At 48.2% G+C, this 14,819-nt stretch overlaps 1 protein-coding gene across 3 annotated transcripts; it reads right to left on the reverse strand.

Annotated features, from left to right (window-relative positions):
- Positions 1 to 31: 31 nt before the first annotated feature.
- Positions 32 to 14,819, reverse strand: Mzf1 (myeloid zinc finger 1). Of its 3 annotated transcripts, XM_042055509.1 has the most exons (6): positions 14,603 to 14,819; positions 12,857 to 13,287; positions 12,283 to 12,469; positions 11,801 to 11,871; positions 11,579 to 11,699; positions 32 to 1,464 (listed from the first exon to the last, which is right to left on the reverse strand). In XM_042055509.1, exons 2-6 carry the CDS (start codon positions 13,247 to 13,249, stop codon positions 32 to 34), a joined length of 2,205 nt encoding a protein of 734 aa, XP_041911443.1. In that variant the 5' UTR covers positions 13,250 to 13,287; positions 14,603 to 14,819. The 3 variants fall into 3 exon arrangements, with proteins under 3 accessions (XP_041911443.1, XP_038194742.1, XP_038194744.1); XM_038338814.1 differs by lacking the exon at positions 14,603 to 14,819 and having other exon boundaries at positions 12,857 to 14,467; XM_038338816.1 differs by lacking the exon at positions 14,603 to 14,819 and having other exon boundaries at positions 628 to 1,310; positions 12,857 to 14,467.

A 14,819-nucleotide genomic window follows, 5' to 3' on the forward strand; every position in this document is an offset into this window, starting at 1 on the left:
CCTCACAACAACAGTGTGAGGTGTTTTTGACCTACTCAGTGCTGTGCACACGCTGGTGCTGAATGAGCTTGGTGCTCTGGTGGAAGCGGCGGCCACAGTCCTGGCAGGCGAAGGGCTTTTCGTGTCGGTGGGTGCGCAGGTGCTGCGTGAGCGTGGGCCGCTGGCGGAAGGTTTTGCCACACTCGGGGCACGCATAGGGCCGCTCGCCCGTGTGGATGCGCCGGTGCTGGGTGAGGTTGGCATGCTGCCGGAAGCTCTGGCCGCACTCGGGGCAAGCGAAAGGCCGCTCACCTGTGTGGATGCGCTGGTGCTCAGTGAGCCGGGACACCTGCGTGAAGCCCAGGCCGCACTCACTGCAGTGGTAGGGCTTCTCGCCCGTGTGGGTCCTCTGGTGGCGCGTGAGCTTGAGTCGCTGGCTGAAGCGCTGGCCACACTCGGGGCAGGCGAAGGGCTTCTCGCCTGTGTGCACACGCAGGTGCTGCGTGAGTGTGGGCCGTTGGCGGAAGGCTTTGCCACACTCGGCGCAGGCGAAGGGCCGCTCGCCGGTATGGATACGCCGGTGCTGGGTGAGGTTGGAGCGCTGCCGGAAGCTCTGGCCGCACTCGGCACAGGCGAAGGGCCGTTCGCCGCTGTGCACGCGCCGGTGCTGCAGCAGCACCGAGCGGCGGCCAAAGCGCTCGCCGCACTCCACGCATCCGAAGGACTTGTCTCCAGTGTGCACCGCCTGGTGCTCTAGCAGCACGGCACGGCGTGGGAAGCTCTCACAGCACTCGCTGCATGGGAAGGGGCCCGGGGGCTCGGGAACTCCCGGGAGGGGCAGGGTGAGTGGTACTGGGCCTGGTGGGTCACCGTGGATGCGCTGGTGCTGTAGTAGGTTGGAGCGCTGCCGAAAGCTCTGGCCGCACTCTGCGCAGCAGAACGGCTGCTCACCCGTGTGCACTCGCCGGTGCTCTTCCAGGCGCGCGCTGCGCACGAAGCCCTGGCCGCAGTCACGGCACACGAAAGGCCGTTCCTCGGTATGCGTGAGCTGGTGGCGCAGCAGGTGAGAGCTGCGACTGAAGCTGCGGCCGCACTCACCACACACGAACGGTCGCTCGCCCGTGTGGATCTTCTGGTGCCGCAGCAGATTGCTTCGCTGACTGAATACCTTGCCACACACGTCACAGCGGCCGCCTCGCACCGCTCCGGTCCCGGTACTAGGGCGGCCCCGGCTCCGGCCCTTTGGGGCATGCCTGCGAGTTGCCACCAGAGCTGGGCCCACACCGGGGCAGGGATTCTCGCAGGCAGGATCCTGTTCACCTCCCGGGTTGCTGGGGAGCACGAGGGCATGGGCGAAGCCACCTTCTCGGGAAGGGGACTGCATCTGCCCAGAGAGGCTAGCCATGTCGAGATCCCAGGGAACATGGAGGTGGGGGCTCACCGTTTCTGGTTCTGCCGTGATGCTGTCCATCTGAAGCGCAAACCCTGCACAAGGGGACCCATTCCTTCATGAGACTCTGGCTTTCTGCCCTAACCCACCGAATTCTGGGAGACTGAACTACAGGCCTGGAATTGGCAGGTGATGCAGACAGGAGAGTGGCAGTTGTATCTGAACAGATTTCCCTGAGGTGTGTGTGAAGTCTTTCCTGATTTGACTTAAGTTGCTGGGAGAAAACTAACACCTCTTTGTGGAAGATTTCCAGGGTGATAGTGGGGCCCAGTTTAGGTGGGGAGTGAGGGTCTGGGAAGATGCAAAGAATGTAGATTCAATAAAGACCAGAAGAACATCAACAGGAAGCAGTAAAGGTGGGAATACAGTTCTTTAGTTTTGGGTTTGGCCTTGCCACACTTGAGATGGCCCAAACATACTAGAGTAAGAGGATTGCATTGTAGGCTTGGAGGTTGGGGATGAGATGAACACAAGCCTACATTTGATCAACATGAGAGTTGATTGTAGAAGCATGTTCCTGCTACAGACTGAGCCGTCCAAAGTGCAAGCCTGAGGCACAGTGGACTACAGAGTGAGCTTCCAAGATAGGAGGCTAATCGAGGCTAATCGAGGGATGAGGTGTCTGAGGTGTCCACCCAGGCAACTGAGGCTGGAGACAGAATGAATGACAGAAAATCCAAGAGGCACCAAAGGGAAGTAAGAGAAATTAGAATGCACAAAAGGAAACCAGAATCAAAAGCCACAACTCTCCAGAGACTAAGGGATAATTAAATTACTACAGAAGCTTCAGTCAATTCATAGCTTGCTGACAGCCACACTGTGGAAGTACATGAACAAGAAATAATGTAACTAATTGTTTAAGCTTCACTGAACATGCTAGTTCCTGCTTAGGAAAATTCACAGTAGGGCTGCATTGACACATTGTTTCCTAGTCGCAGCATTTTTTTTTTTCCAGTGATGGGACTTGAACCCAGGAATTCTCGTGCTAGGCCAATGTTCTATCATTGAGCTACATCTCCTAACCTGTTACCATATCTTTTCCTTTTTTATGATTTGTGTGTGTGTGTGTGTGTGTGTGTAGGTGTTTTGGCTGTGTGTCTTTATACCATGTGAGACCATGTGGCTACAGTTCCTGTGGAGGCCAAAGTCGGGGGTTGGATTTCCCGAGACTGGAGTTAGATAACTGTAAGCTAATATGTGGGTGCTGGGAATTGCAAGAGAAGCCAGTATGCTCTTAACCACTGAGCCATCTCTCTAGCCTTGTTTCCATATTAAGTGTTTGTATGCATTGCTAGTACAACACAGGCTGGGTCGGAATTTTTTATCACAATAGCGTGTGGAGGTGAGTGCTTCCATTCACAGAATTTGGGGGATGGAGGTAGGAGTTCAAGGTTGTCATCTACTGCAATCAAGGCCAGCTGGGTTACATGAGATACTTTCTTGAAAACACAAACTAAAACAGCAGTGTTTTACACCATCCCAGGAATTATACTTTTAGGTATTCCTGTTTAGTAGTTGTATTCCTCCTGGTGTCAATGACCTGTGCACAGGGTTTTCTAGTATTTAATGAGAATCAATCCAAAGAACTGTGGACAAGGGAGTAAGTGTGGACCACAGTGAGTCTTCAGAGCTGTGTGAAGACCTGTGACCACCCCTGCTGTTTGCCAAGCACATGACATGAAAAGAGGGGAATGAGGCCATTTGGGAATCCATGAATTTTCTCTCTCTCTCTCTCTCTCTCTCTCTCTCTCTCTCCTCCTCCTCCTCCTCTTCCTCCTCCTCCTCCTCCTCCTCCTTTTTTTCCAAGACAGGGTTTCTCTGTGCAGCCCTGGCCATCCTGGAACTCACTCTGTAGACCAGGCTGCCCTCAAACTCATAGAGACTCACCTGCCTCTGCCTCCAAATGCTGGGATTAAAAGTGTGTGTCACTAATGCCTGGCCCATAAAGAGTTTTTGTAAACATGTGCATGTATGCATGACTGCATGCATTTAATTGTACCATGTGTATGCAGGGCCCTAGGAGGTCAGAGGGTATCAGATCCCCTGGCATGGAGTTCCAGGACATTGTGAACATCCTGATATGTGTTTGAAAAGCCATAAACACTCTTAACCACTGAGCTCACTCTCTAGCCTCAAGGTTTTTTTTTTTTTAAAAAGATTTCTTTTTCTTTATTATGTATACTGTTGTCTGCATGTACATCTGCAGGCCAGAAGAGGGCACCAGATCTCATTATAGATGGGTGTGAGGCACCATGTGGTTGCTGGGACTTGAACTCAGGACCTCTGGAAGAACAGCCAGTGCTCTTAACCTCTGAGCCATCTCTCCAACTCAAGCCTCAAGTTTTTAAAAATATATTTTTAGCCTACGTATTGGTGTGTGCGCGTATTTATACTGGAGTGCACATGTGGAGGTCAGGGGGAAACCTGCAGGACTTGGTCTTTTCCTTTCACCATGGGGGTTCTGGTGGACCAAGCAAGGTTGGTTCATTTTCTATGTATTTGTTTAGCCTTTTGAGATAGAGTCTCACTTATATATCCCTGGCTGTCACTCTGAAGACCAGGCTGGTCCTAAACTCACAGAGATCCACCTGACTCTGCTTCCCTACTAGTGCTGGGATTAAAGGAATGTGTCGCTTTACCTGGTTTGTTCATTAAATTTTTTAAACCTATTTTATGTGTATGAGTGTTTTGTCTGCATGTATGTCTGTGTACCAAGTGTGTGCCTGGGGCCAGAGGAGGCCAGAGAGGGTGTCAGATTCCCTTAACTGGAGTTACAGATGGTTGTGAGGCACCTATTCTTTCCAGCCCCAGGGTTGTTCATTTGAAAATACTATTTTTATTTGAGACAGAGTCTGTATGGCCCTAGCTGTCCTGGAACTCATTTTGTAGATCAGGTTAGCCTTCATCTGACAGAGATCTACCTGCTTCTGCCTCTGCCTCCTGAGTACTGGGATTAAAGGTGTGTGCCACCAACTGGCCGGCTATGTCCCAGTATTTTTATTTTAAATTGTGTATATATGTATATGTCTATAAGCATGTGAGCACTGTGACCTCCAACGTTACTGAAGCTGGAGTTACAGGAGGTTGTCAATTTTTCTGACCCTAATGCTAGGAACCCAACCTGGTCCTCTTATCTGCTTATCTTCAGTCCCTTAAACATTTTCTTCTTTTTGAACTTTTCTTGCAGTGCATGGTAGTGCATGCCTATAAGTCCAGTACTCTTGGTGGCAAAAAGGCTGACATAAGTTTGAAACCAGCCTTTGATACATAGTGTGGTCAAGACTCCCTGGTTACACAGAGAAAACCAACCAAAAACAAGGAACAAAAGCAAACAACACCCCCCCAAAAGCCACAAACACAAAAATCCAAACTACCATCACCACAACAAAAGACCCTTTTGTCTTTAAATTTTTTATTTTAGATATATATGGGTGTTTTGCCTGTATGTATGTCTGTGTACCATGTGTATGTAGTTCCTACAATAGCCAGCCTTATCCTCTGGGACAATTTCAAGTTACCATGCGGGTGCTGGGACTCAAACCCACGTCCTCTGGAAGAGCAACCTGTCTTTTTAATCACTGAGCCATCTTTCCAGCCCCATAAAAAAAAGCCTTTTCATCTTTCTGCTTTTTTGTTTTGTTTTTGGTTTTAAACAAAACAAAATGGGTCTCACTAGCTCTGGCGATCTGGAACTTGCTATGTAGTCTACATTGGCTTTAAATTCACAGAAATCTGTCTGCCTTTGCCTCTTTTAGGTGCTGGGATTAAGGGTGGATGCTATCATTCCTGGTTTGCTTTGTGCTTTTGAAACAATGTTTCCCTACATATCTAGACTGGATGTACTTGTGTTTATATAAGGCTACTGAGCACCTGGCTGTACAGGTTTAACCAAACGGAAAACTCTTGAGAACGGTGTTGTCAAATGGTTTTTGATTTTTACATTTAGAAATTATTTTTGGTGTGTGTGTCTCTATGGCCATGGGCATGCTGTGATGCATATGTGGAGGTCAGAAGACAACCTGTGGGAAAGACTCTCTCCTTCCACCACGTGGATCCCAGAGATTAAATTCTTGCTGCCAGGCTTAGCAAGTACTCTTTCTGCTTGAGTTATTTTACCACAGAATGGCGCCTAACGTGGATAACTGAATCCACTGAAAGCCTGAGAAAGCTTGGAAAAGAATAGAGTAAAGCATGTCTTCTTGGTAGCAGCAATTTCTCGCGTCTGCTCTGCTTGCTACAGGCAAGCAAGCACTCTCATTTAAGAAAAGCTTCCTGGGGCTGGAGAGATGGCTCAGAGGTTAAGAGCACTGGCTGCTCTTCCAGAGGTCCTGAGTTCAATTCCCAGCAACCACAAGGTGGCTCACAACCATCTGTACTGAGATCTGGCCCCCTCTTCTGGCGTGCAGGCATACATCAAGGCAGAATGTTGTATACATAATAAATAAATAAATCTTTAAAAAAAAAAAGAAAAGCTTCCTGATTCAGCTTTAGCTGCAAAACCTTGAAGCTCTTTTAAAATGTCCTGCCAAGAAACACTTAAATAGTGTTGATAAAAAGTTAACCACATGCTTTTCGGTTTTCAGCCATAGCAGGAAAAAAGCTGCGCCATTTTAAAATGCTGGCTTTCTGGGCCGTCCTGCCAGAGCAAACTCTGACTCTTTCAGGCAGGCAGTCCAACTGAGTGTGGTCTGTGAGCAGAATGCTGCAGCTTGTTGGCTGGCAAGGACCTTGAAATACCATAGAGTTATGGCAATAAAAATGGCTACAGCTGGTACCTCCGCCATGAGGCTGGAAAGCTAAGGAATGGGCTGGATCCAGTGGTCAAAGCCACGGCTTTCATCATCTCCTTAAAGACTCATGTCAGAAGAAGAGAGATATATAATAAAGAGAGATTCAAAAAATAAATCTCTAAATGCTTTATTGTGTGTTAAAAATATATGCTGGCTTGGGAGAGAAAAGAAAAAGGTTAAAGTTCTTAAAAAAGATAAAAAAAGAGAGTAGTTGGGTGTGGTGGTACACACCTTTAATCCCAACACTTGGGAGGCAGAGGTAGATTGACCTCTGTGACTTCAAGGTGTGGTAGCACACGCCTTTAATCCCAATGTCTGGGAAGCAGAGACAGACAGATCTCTGTGAGTTCAAGGTGTGATAGCATACACCTTTAATCCCAGCACTGAGGGGGCACAGACTGATGGACCTCTGTGAGTTCAAGGACAGCCTGGTCTACAGAGTTATTCCAGGACAAAGATATACAGAGAACCTGTCTCAAAAAATAAAAGTAATTTTACAAAATAAATAAAAAGTAATAAACAAAATAGATGTTAAAATAAAGCCGCACAAAGATGGAAAATACAGAGAATCTTGATACTGTATGCTATTATGCTTTCTTTGAATTGTTTGAATGCTGAGGAAGGAGCAACAGCTGCTAAAAGATATTTATTTATAAATGCTGCTGAACTAATCCAAGATAGATATTTTGAAAATACCTTGACTTCAAAATTTGGATCTAGGGTTATGATGCTTTGGAAAAGTTCTTCTTTTGTTTTCACAGAGGATGAGACCCTCTGGATTGCTTCTATCCCAATATGGTTTGATAGACAACGCCCTCCTGAAAAGTTGCTGTGAACACCCTCAAAAAATTACTTTGCTCAACTGTTGACTGAGAGGAACCTAGCACACAGGTTATACCATGAAAGACCCGAATAACAGCACCCCCATTCAGCATGAAACAGTTTGGAGAGAAAAAAAACTATGCCCATATTCCCAAATATTGTTTATAAATGTTCTTTTACATTTAAAGGGGAGATGATATAGATATGAATAATTTGCATTGGTATGGATTTTAAGGTTAATTTTGTTATATATATACATTTCTGATCTTGATTAAGGTATTGTGATTGTGTAGTTCATTTAAAAATGTAATGTATAATTAAAAAATATGGGTTAATGGATAATCATTGATAATAGTCAAGCTTGTAGCCATGTTAGTTAGATTTTCTAGATATACAGAGATATATTTCAGTTAGACATTCTTCATATCTTTCAAAGACTACAGAACATGGCATTTAAGATGTTTTAATAACTTAGGGCTTTTCATGACAATGAGACACGTCTGCTCCTGGCAGCACTAATCTACTTCAAGAGGAAGATAGGCATTGAAGAGGCTCCTGATGGAGTTTGATAGCCACTTGGGCAAGAAACTGCTCTTTCCTGGACTGTTGCATAAACTGGACACAAAGAACCCGCAGAGAGCAGACTGCTAAACTTGCCTAAAGGTGAGATGGTCTTTCAGGGTTCCTGCTTCATAAAAGAGTCTGCGAGACATTCTGCAGGACACAAAAGAAAGTGACTGAACTGTCATTGGAATTTCCTGCTTCATGGAAATGTCTGCTGCATACTATGGGCCTGTAGGCCGAAGATGGATGCCCCAGTGTTACAGAGGAACTTTGGGTGACTGTCCAGACAGTGAGATGCCTCTGTCATTTCTAGAATTTTGTAAGTTGCTTATTTCTTGTTTTCTTAGGTAGTATTATATCCTTCTGGAGTCTTTGATATAGTTGAAGAATAAATAGATAGTTATAGTTTTCCTTAGTTATGATAAAAGATAAAATAGATATCAATATTGTAACTGTAATTCTTGCTTGATAACTTTTGTTATATGTAATTTTGCTATGTTAAAGTTAAAAACCTTACTTTTTTTTAAACAGAAAAAAGGGGAAATGATGTAGGTGGGTCTTCTATGTGTTGCTTTCATTGGTTAATTAATAAAGAAACTTCTTGGCCTGATAGGTCAGAACATAGGTGGTCAGAGTAAACAGAACAGAATGCTGGGAAGGAAGTGAGTCAGCCGCCATAGCTCTCCTCTCCGAGATGGTCGCAGGTTAGAATCTTCTCAGTAAGCCACCACCTCGTGGTGGTACACACATTAATAGAAATGGGCTAATCAAGATGTGCGAGTTAGCCAGTAAGAGGCTAGAGCTAATGGGCCAAGCAGTTTTTAAATGAATACAATTTGTGTGTTGTTATTTAGGGTGTAAAGCTAGTTGTGCAGAAATGCAGTCCGCTGTTCCTTCTACAACCAGCCACAATTTTTTGAGACAAGATATCACACTGTAGTCCAAACTGGCCCTGAAGACATGGCAATCCTCCAGTTTCTGCCTACCTCCTGCCTCCACCTCCCAAGTGTTAGGGGTGTAAAGCCATATCCAGCTTTGGCAATATTGTAAGGTAATTGTTATTTTTTTAAAAATATTTATTTATTTATTTATTATGTATGCAATATTCTGTCTGTGTGTATGCCTGAAGGCCAGAAGAGGGCACCAGATCTCATTACAGATGATTGTGAGCCACCATGTGGTTGCTGGGAATTGAACTCAGGACCTTTGGAAGAGCAGGCAATGCTCTTAACCTCTGAGCCATCTCTCCAGCCCCAAGGTAATTGTTATTTGTGATCTGGGTTGACCAGCACACTGTTGTGCAGTGCATGATTAGATTGTGTCTGCTTTGCATGCGATTTCTTTCTGGAAGGCACTGAGAACTTGTGCTGACTGCTGGGCACAGATGGGCACTGTGCTGTGTACGCTTTGTACACCTTTCAGAGTTTTCACCATGTGAATGTATTAACTGTGGATGCTGTGCTGAGCTGGTCTAGCCTTGTGAAACAAGCTCGCTTTTGCTGCATGGTAGGGTGGGTTCAGGGCAAGGAAGCTGCCACATCTGAGCAGGACTATTAACTGCCCTAGCTGCAAAATGTAGATGCCTGTTTAGGATGGGTGGTCCCACTGAGCCATTTCTGACTCGAGATAAGACAAACCATTATTGCCTCAAGGCTATGTATGCTGCTGCTAGTCAGGATACACCCCAAATGCAGATATCTCAGGGCTCCAGGACACCGAGATGCTGCTTGACTGTACACATGGAGACTCACTGCTACCCAAAGCAGCCTCATAGAATGGCTCTGTGGAGACAGGCTCTATTTACTGTCTTGTCTTCTGAGGTCCCACCATGTATTAAACTACTTCTGCCTTTTGTTTTTTTTTTTAAGATTTATTTATTGATTATGTATACAGTGTTCTGCCTGTATGTATCCCTGCGGGCCAGAAAATGGCACCAAATCTCATTATAGATGGTTGTGAGCCACCACATGGTTGCTGGGAATTGAACTCAGAACTGCTGGAAGAGCGGCCAGTGCTCTTAACCTCTGAGCCATCTCCCCAGCCCCCTGCCTTGTGTCTTTAGTGAATTCATTTGTATCTGCATGTTACCAGCCTGTTAATGCTGTCCCTGGCATGGTGTTAGCATTTAAAATGGTGTCATAATGAAGCACTAGAAAGATCTCTGGGAGTATAGCTCTCATAGTAGAATGCATGTTTAGCGTGTGTAAAAGGCCAGGGTTCAATCCCTGGTGTACAAGTGTGTGCACAAACACAAACATGCACGCCTTTGTATGCACACACCCATGTGCGTGCGCATGCACACACCCATGTGCGTGCGCACGCACACACCACCACCACCAAATCACCAACAGGGCTGTGACGTGTATCAGCTGGTAGAGTTCTTGTAGCATGCATGAAACCCTTGGTTTTGGCCACAACACTGCCTAAACCAGGAGAGGTATCCTGCACCTGTAATTCCAGCACTTGGGAAGTAGAGGCAAGAGGATCAGTTGTTCATGATCCATCTCAGCTACATATTGAGTTCCAGGCCTGCCTGGGATATAGCAGACCCTGTCTCAAAACAAAGCAGGACCCTCTCCCAATAACCAAAACTCTGGCCTCCACAAAAGTCACAGCTGGAGGATGAGTCAAGCAGCCAAGGGGCATGACAGGAGTCATGGAGGTGAAGATGAATTGATGTTTGAAAGCAAGAAGTATGGTTATCTACAGCAAGAGTGGCCCAAGGAGGAAGCAGCTAAGGGTCTGGAAGCAATGGTGCCAATGTGTCTGCAAGAGAGCTAAAAGACTGAAACTGTGGGTGAAGAGAGGAGCAGGTCCAAGCAAGACAAAGTGGTCTCTAGGCAACAAAAGCAGGGCTGGTCAGGCCCGGTGACTGCTGAGGCACCAGGCGCTTATGCTGGGTGTTCTCTTCTGCCTCAGTGTGCTGCCAAGCCTGATGACCTGAATTTGAGTCCCAGGATCCTCATGACAGGGAGAGAAAACTGACTACTTCAAGTTGTTGTCTGAGCTCTATCTACATGTGTGCTATCTACACGGGTTCAAATACACACAAAACAGGGTGGGAAGCTGGAGAGGTTAACATTGAAGGACCATCCCAGAGGCCAAGAGCCTCGGTTACACCATCACATCATGCGCCAAAGAAACATCTCATGGCAGTTCCCTACTAGGAGATATGTGAATTTCAAATAGAGAGGACTCGTCAACAGCAGAAATTAAACAAACAAAAGAAGCCTGAGACTGACTCTAACTGAGTTCCGGGACTGCAGATACAGCTCAGTGGTAAAACTCCTACCTAGAATGGGCTAAAGCATGGCTCAGTGGTGGGACAAATACCTGGCTCCACCAGAGAGGTTAAAGTAGGGCTCAGTAGTAGAGTTCTTGTCCATAACCCAGTAGTGGGAAGCTGGGAGTGTAGCTCTGTGACTGTGTGCATGCCTAGCATGCTCAATCCCTGAGCTCCCTACCCAGTGTGGAAAAATAAACTACCTAACATGGACTAGACAACCGCGTTTCAGATCTGTAACCTCTCAAAAATTTACCTCCTGCACCAGAATTCAGAGGATGATGCCCTTACACAGGGAAGTCAATCAAGAAAGAGGAGGCGGGGTCCTGGTCCATTCTCACCATTCTCAGCAGTTCTCAGAACTACTTTTGCCTTATCTACTAATAGGCTTTCCTCACCAGGTCTCAAACTTCCCTGCTCTGGTATCCAACCTGCAAGATGCAGACCAGAGTCTGGAGGCCATGCAGCATGCCACGACTGAGCACAGGATGTGGGTATGGGGGAACACAAGGTCTGTTTCCAGGAAGATATTATGATGCAGAGCAGAGTCAGGAGGCGCCAAGGGGACAGCAGCAGAGAATGCTAAGGGAGCTACTGCAGAGATGAGACTGTCTTGCATAGGGACACAAGGATTCGTGGGTGTAGGGGATCACGAGGAGGGCTCAGTCCTATTGTGTCTATCTCACTAACCTGGTGAGAAGATGCCCCCTACTTCCTCTTGCCATAGGGCTACAGGGTCCTCACTCCATGGGGCCACATCAGGCTCAGTGTCGCTGTGAGGAGAGGTCTGGTCCAGTGCTGTCCCATGGCCCTGCAACCACAGTGGTCACTGTTGGACTGTGCCTGGCTGGGCCACCCACCCATTAGAGGCTCTTAGGGCAAAGGGTGGCTCACATTCTGTGTAGGGCTCACCTGGGCCTCCTTAGGTAGGAGAGCAGCTGTAGCCTCTTGGGCAGCAGGAAGAGGCCCAGAATCCAGGAGTTCTGGGGAGAAAGAGTGGGGTCAGGCAGCTCAAGAAAGTTCTTACCCTCCCTAGCAGTGCTAAGTGCTGGGTTCCAGACACAAAGGTGATAGGGCATGAACTCAAGGCTGGGAAGGACAAGGTAGGGTAGCTCATGACCCAGTTGGGAATGGGGTCAAGTAGGGCTTTCTAGAAGGCAAATGGTTGAGACAAGAACTGGTTTGTGCCTCTGCATCTCAGTGGGTCCCGGGGCGGCGTGTCCCACGATGCTTGGGGAAAACTGTGGAAATGGGGCTGTGGTGGCAAGACTGGAGGGAAGACGAAGGCCAGAGGCAACACTAGAACTATTTCATCTAGCAGGGCCTGGCTTAGTGGAGTGTAGGCAGCTTGGCCCAGGCAGGTTTTAAGCCCCACCCACTTTGTCTACTCTCACCTGGATTCTCTATCACCTTTGTCTCCTCCTCTTTCATTTGAAGGTTCACTGGCAATTCCTGCAATTCCTCAGGGGGAGTTTCAGCCCCAGGCTCTGGAGTCTGGAGCTTGATGTGAGGTATAGGCTGGAAGCTGGAGGGTTCCATCTTTTCTGATAGGACCTCCTTTCCCTGTACCTGGATTGTGACCTAGAGAGATGCATCAAAGGACAGAGTGGAGCTGGGTGCAACCCATGCTCCATGGGCACCCATTCCACTGAAGGATTTCCTGGTCAATACATAATGAGTAGGTCTTCCAAAGTCCTCCCCCTTCTCTTCCCTGCCCCCAAGCAGAAAGCAAAAGGACTCTCTGCTGGCACAGGGCTGCCTGATACCCTTTGTGTCTCATCCAGCTTGGGGGATGATAGGTAATAGAGGTATGGGCTCCTGTCCTGAGCAACCACACGAAGGATCCCCGTTGCTGGTATACACTTCTGTATGACCAAGGAGCATGTCTCACCGGGCATAGAACTCCCAGAGGGAGGCAAAGCTTGAATAATGCTCCAGCTCTGACCTTCCACTCAGCTATTGACTCACCCATTTCCGAGGTCCATCCAGCTCCCAATGAAGCCCGTCAACCAAGGCAGCAGCCTCTTCAGGGCTGCCTGGCCACTGCCCTTGCACATGGGCCTGTATCTGAGGAGGCAGTGCACCTAAAAACTGTTCCAACACCAAGAGTTCCAGCATCTGTTCCTTGGAGTGTACCTCTGGGCGTAGCCACTGGTGACACAACTCTCGGAGCTGGGCCAGGGCTTCCTGAGGGCCAATGGCCTCCTCGTAACGGAAGCACCGGAAGCGTAGACGCGCAGCCTCAGGGCCTGGGTCCCACAGACTGCCTTCTCCCTCCTCTTCAGTGTCCTCCAGCTTCACCGCAACGGGCTCATTTTCTGGGGGTGCACGGCCTGAGGAACCCAGCACAGTGGGTCTCATCAGGAGTACCAGATAAGGTCTCAGGTCAGCGTCTGTCCCTAGGGAAGGAACAGTGTGAGGCATCTGGAATAAGGACAGACAGTGGCAGCTAATGCTTACTGAGTGCCTACTGTATGCTGTGTTGTTTGCCCCTGAGACCTTCTCCACAGAGTACCCATGAGGGAACAGGCACTGACAGGCCAGCCACACCCCAGAGACCCATGGGAACTCAGCAGAGCCACTTGGTTTGCTGATCTTTCCAGCTGGGCCTATGCAATGTCTGGTAGCTTCTCCTGTTCTAAGTACAGGCTGCTGTTTAGGTTCTTCCCTAAATCCTATTCTTTTCATTTCTTTTTGAATCCTATCCTTTTCTATACCAGCAGCATCATCCCAGAAGTCACCTCTTTATTTACATCCGGGCATCAGTACCACTGCTGCCTCCTCCCCCGACTCCCACTATCAGCCTATTAATGTTTTCTCTCCAATCTCAGACATGCATCCCCTCCCAGTGGGTTCTCAAAGAGATAGCCATCTTATCCCGCATCCCAACTTTTCTCAGGCAACACCTTTCCACTGCTCCTCTCCAACACTTGAAGCTATCACATCACATTTAGCAACCATCCATTTCTTCAGCTCTAATTTAGTTGGCTTTCGGAGGTAACGGGGGGGGGGCTTCTGAGGACCCTCAAAAGGCCCCCAAATCACTTGAGCAACAGTCTGCAAGAAAGGTCCGAGATGCTGATTCCGCTGTGCCTATGTGAACTCTGCAGTCTGCAGTTTCCTCACCTGCAAATAGGGCTGACTTCCCTTCCCTATATACTTTCTGCAACTGGGACTTTGTGAAAATCTGAATTTATTATTGGGGTGGCATCAACTTAGAGGCAGTTAGATTTCTGTGGGTCACACCTCTGCCGCCTCAGGGTGCCAAGACAACTCTAAACCCTAGGAGAAACTTGGAACAGCCACTAAACAAGTAGAGGAGGGTCCGGAAATACATTTCCCAGAAGTCTACCACTACTTTAGCCTGACTATTTTAGGGTACTTAAGAGATCTGTCGCCATGGCAATGGTGGCGATTGGAAAGCTCGCGTGACAGCACAGGGAGTTCTCAGACTTCTGCCGAGGTTCAAGGTCTAGCTGGGCAGCCGGAACCCCAGAATCCACTCCCCTCTGTAGTCCCCACTCCATCTCAGTCCCCTCCTGAAGTTTCGCGGTGCAAGGACTCCCAGCCTCCCTTCAGTGTTCCGAGGGCGGCTGAGCGCTCCTAAACATGCGCACTCCCGTTCGCTTCCTCCAGGTCAGACTACATTTCCCAGACTACTCCGCGCGCAGCTCCAGCCCTTCTGCCCTTCCCCCACCCCACCTCCGTTTCTACCCTTCTTCCTGTCCCCAGGGGATTGCGCTGGTAACGATCAGGTCGCTCTCCTGGCCTTCTCTTCCCACACTCCCCGTCTCAAATCCAGGCGTTTGGGCCCCGTCGACGTGCGCAATCCTCTCTGGGGGCAACGGATGGTTGCACCGCCTTCCAGACAGCGCATGCCCCCCACCACATTTTTGTCAATTCTCTGCGGGCCTTCCCAGGATTTGCAGGT

Source organism: Arvicola amphibius, chromosome 8 (genome assembly GCF_903992535.2).
Source record: "Arvicola amphibius chromosome 8, mArvAmp1.2, whole genome shotgun sequence".
In the NCBI taxonomy this organism is placed as follows: Eukaryota; Metazoa; Chordata; class Mammalia; order Rodentia; family Cricetidae; genus Arvicola; species Arvicola amphibius.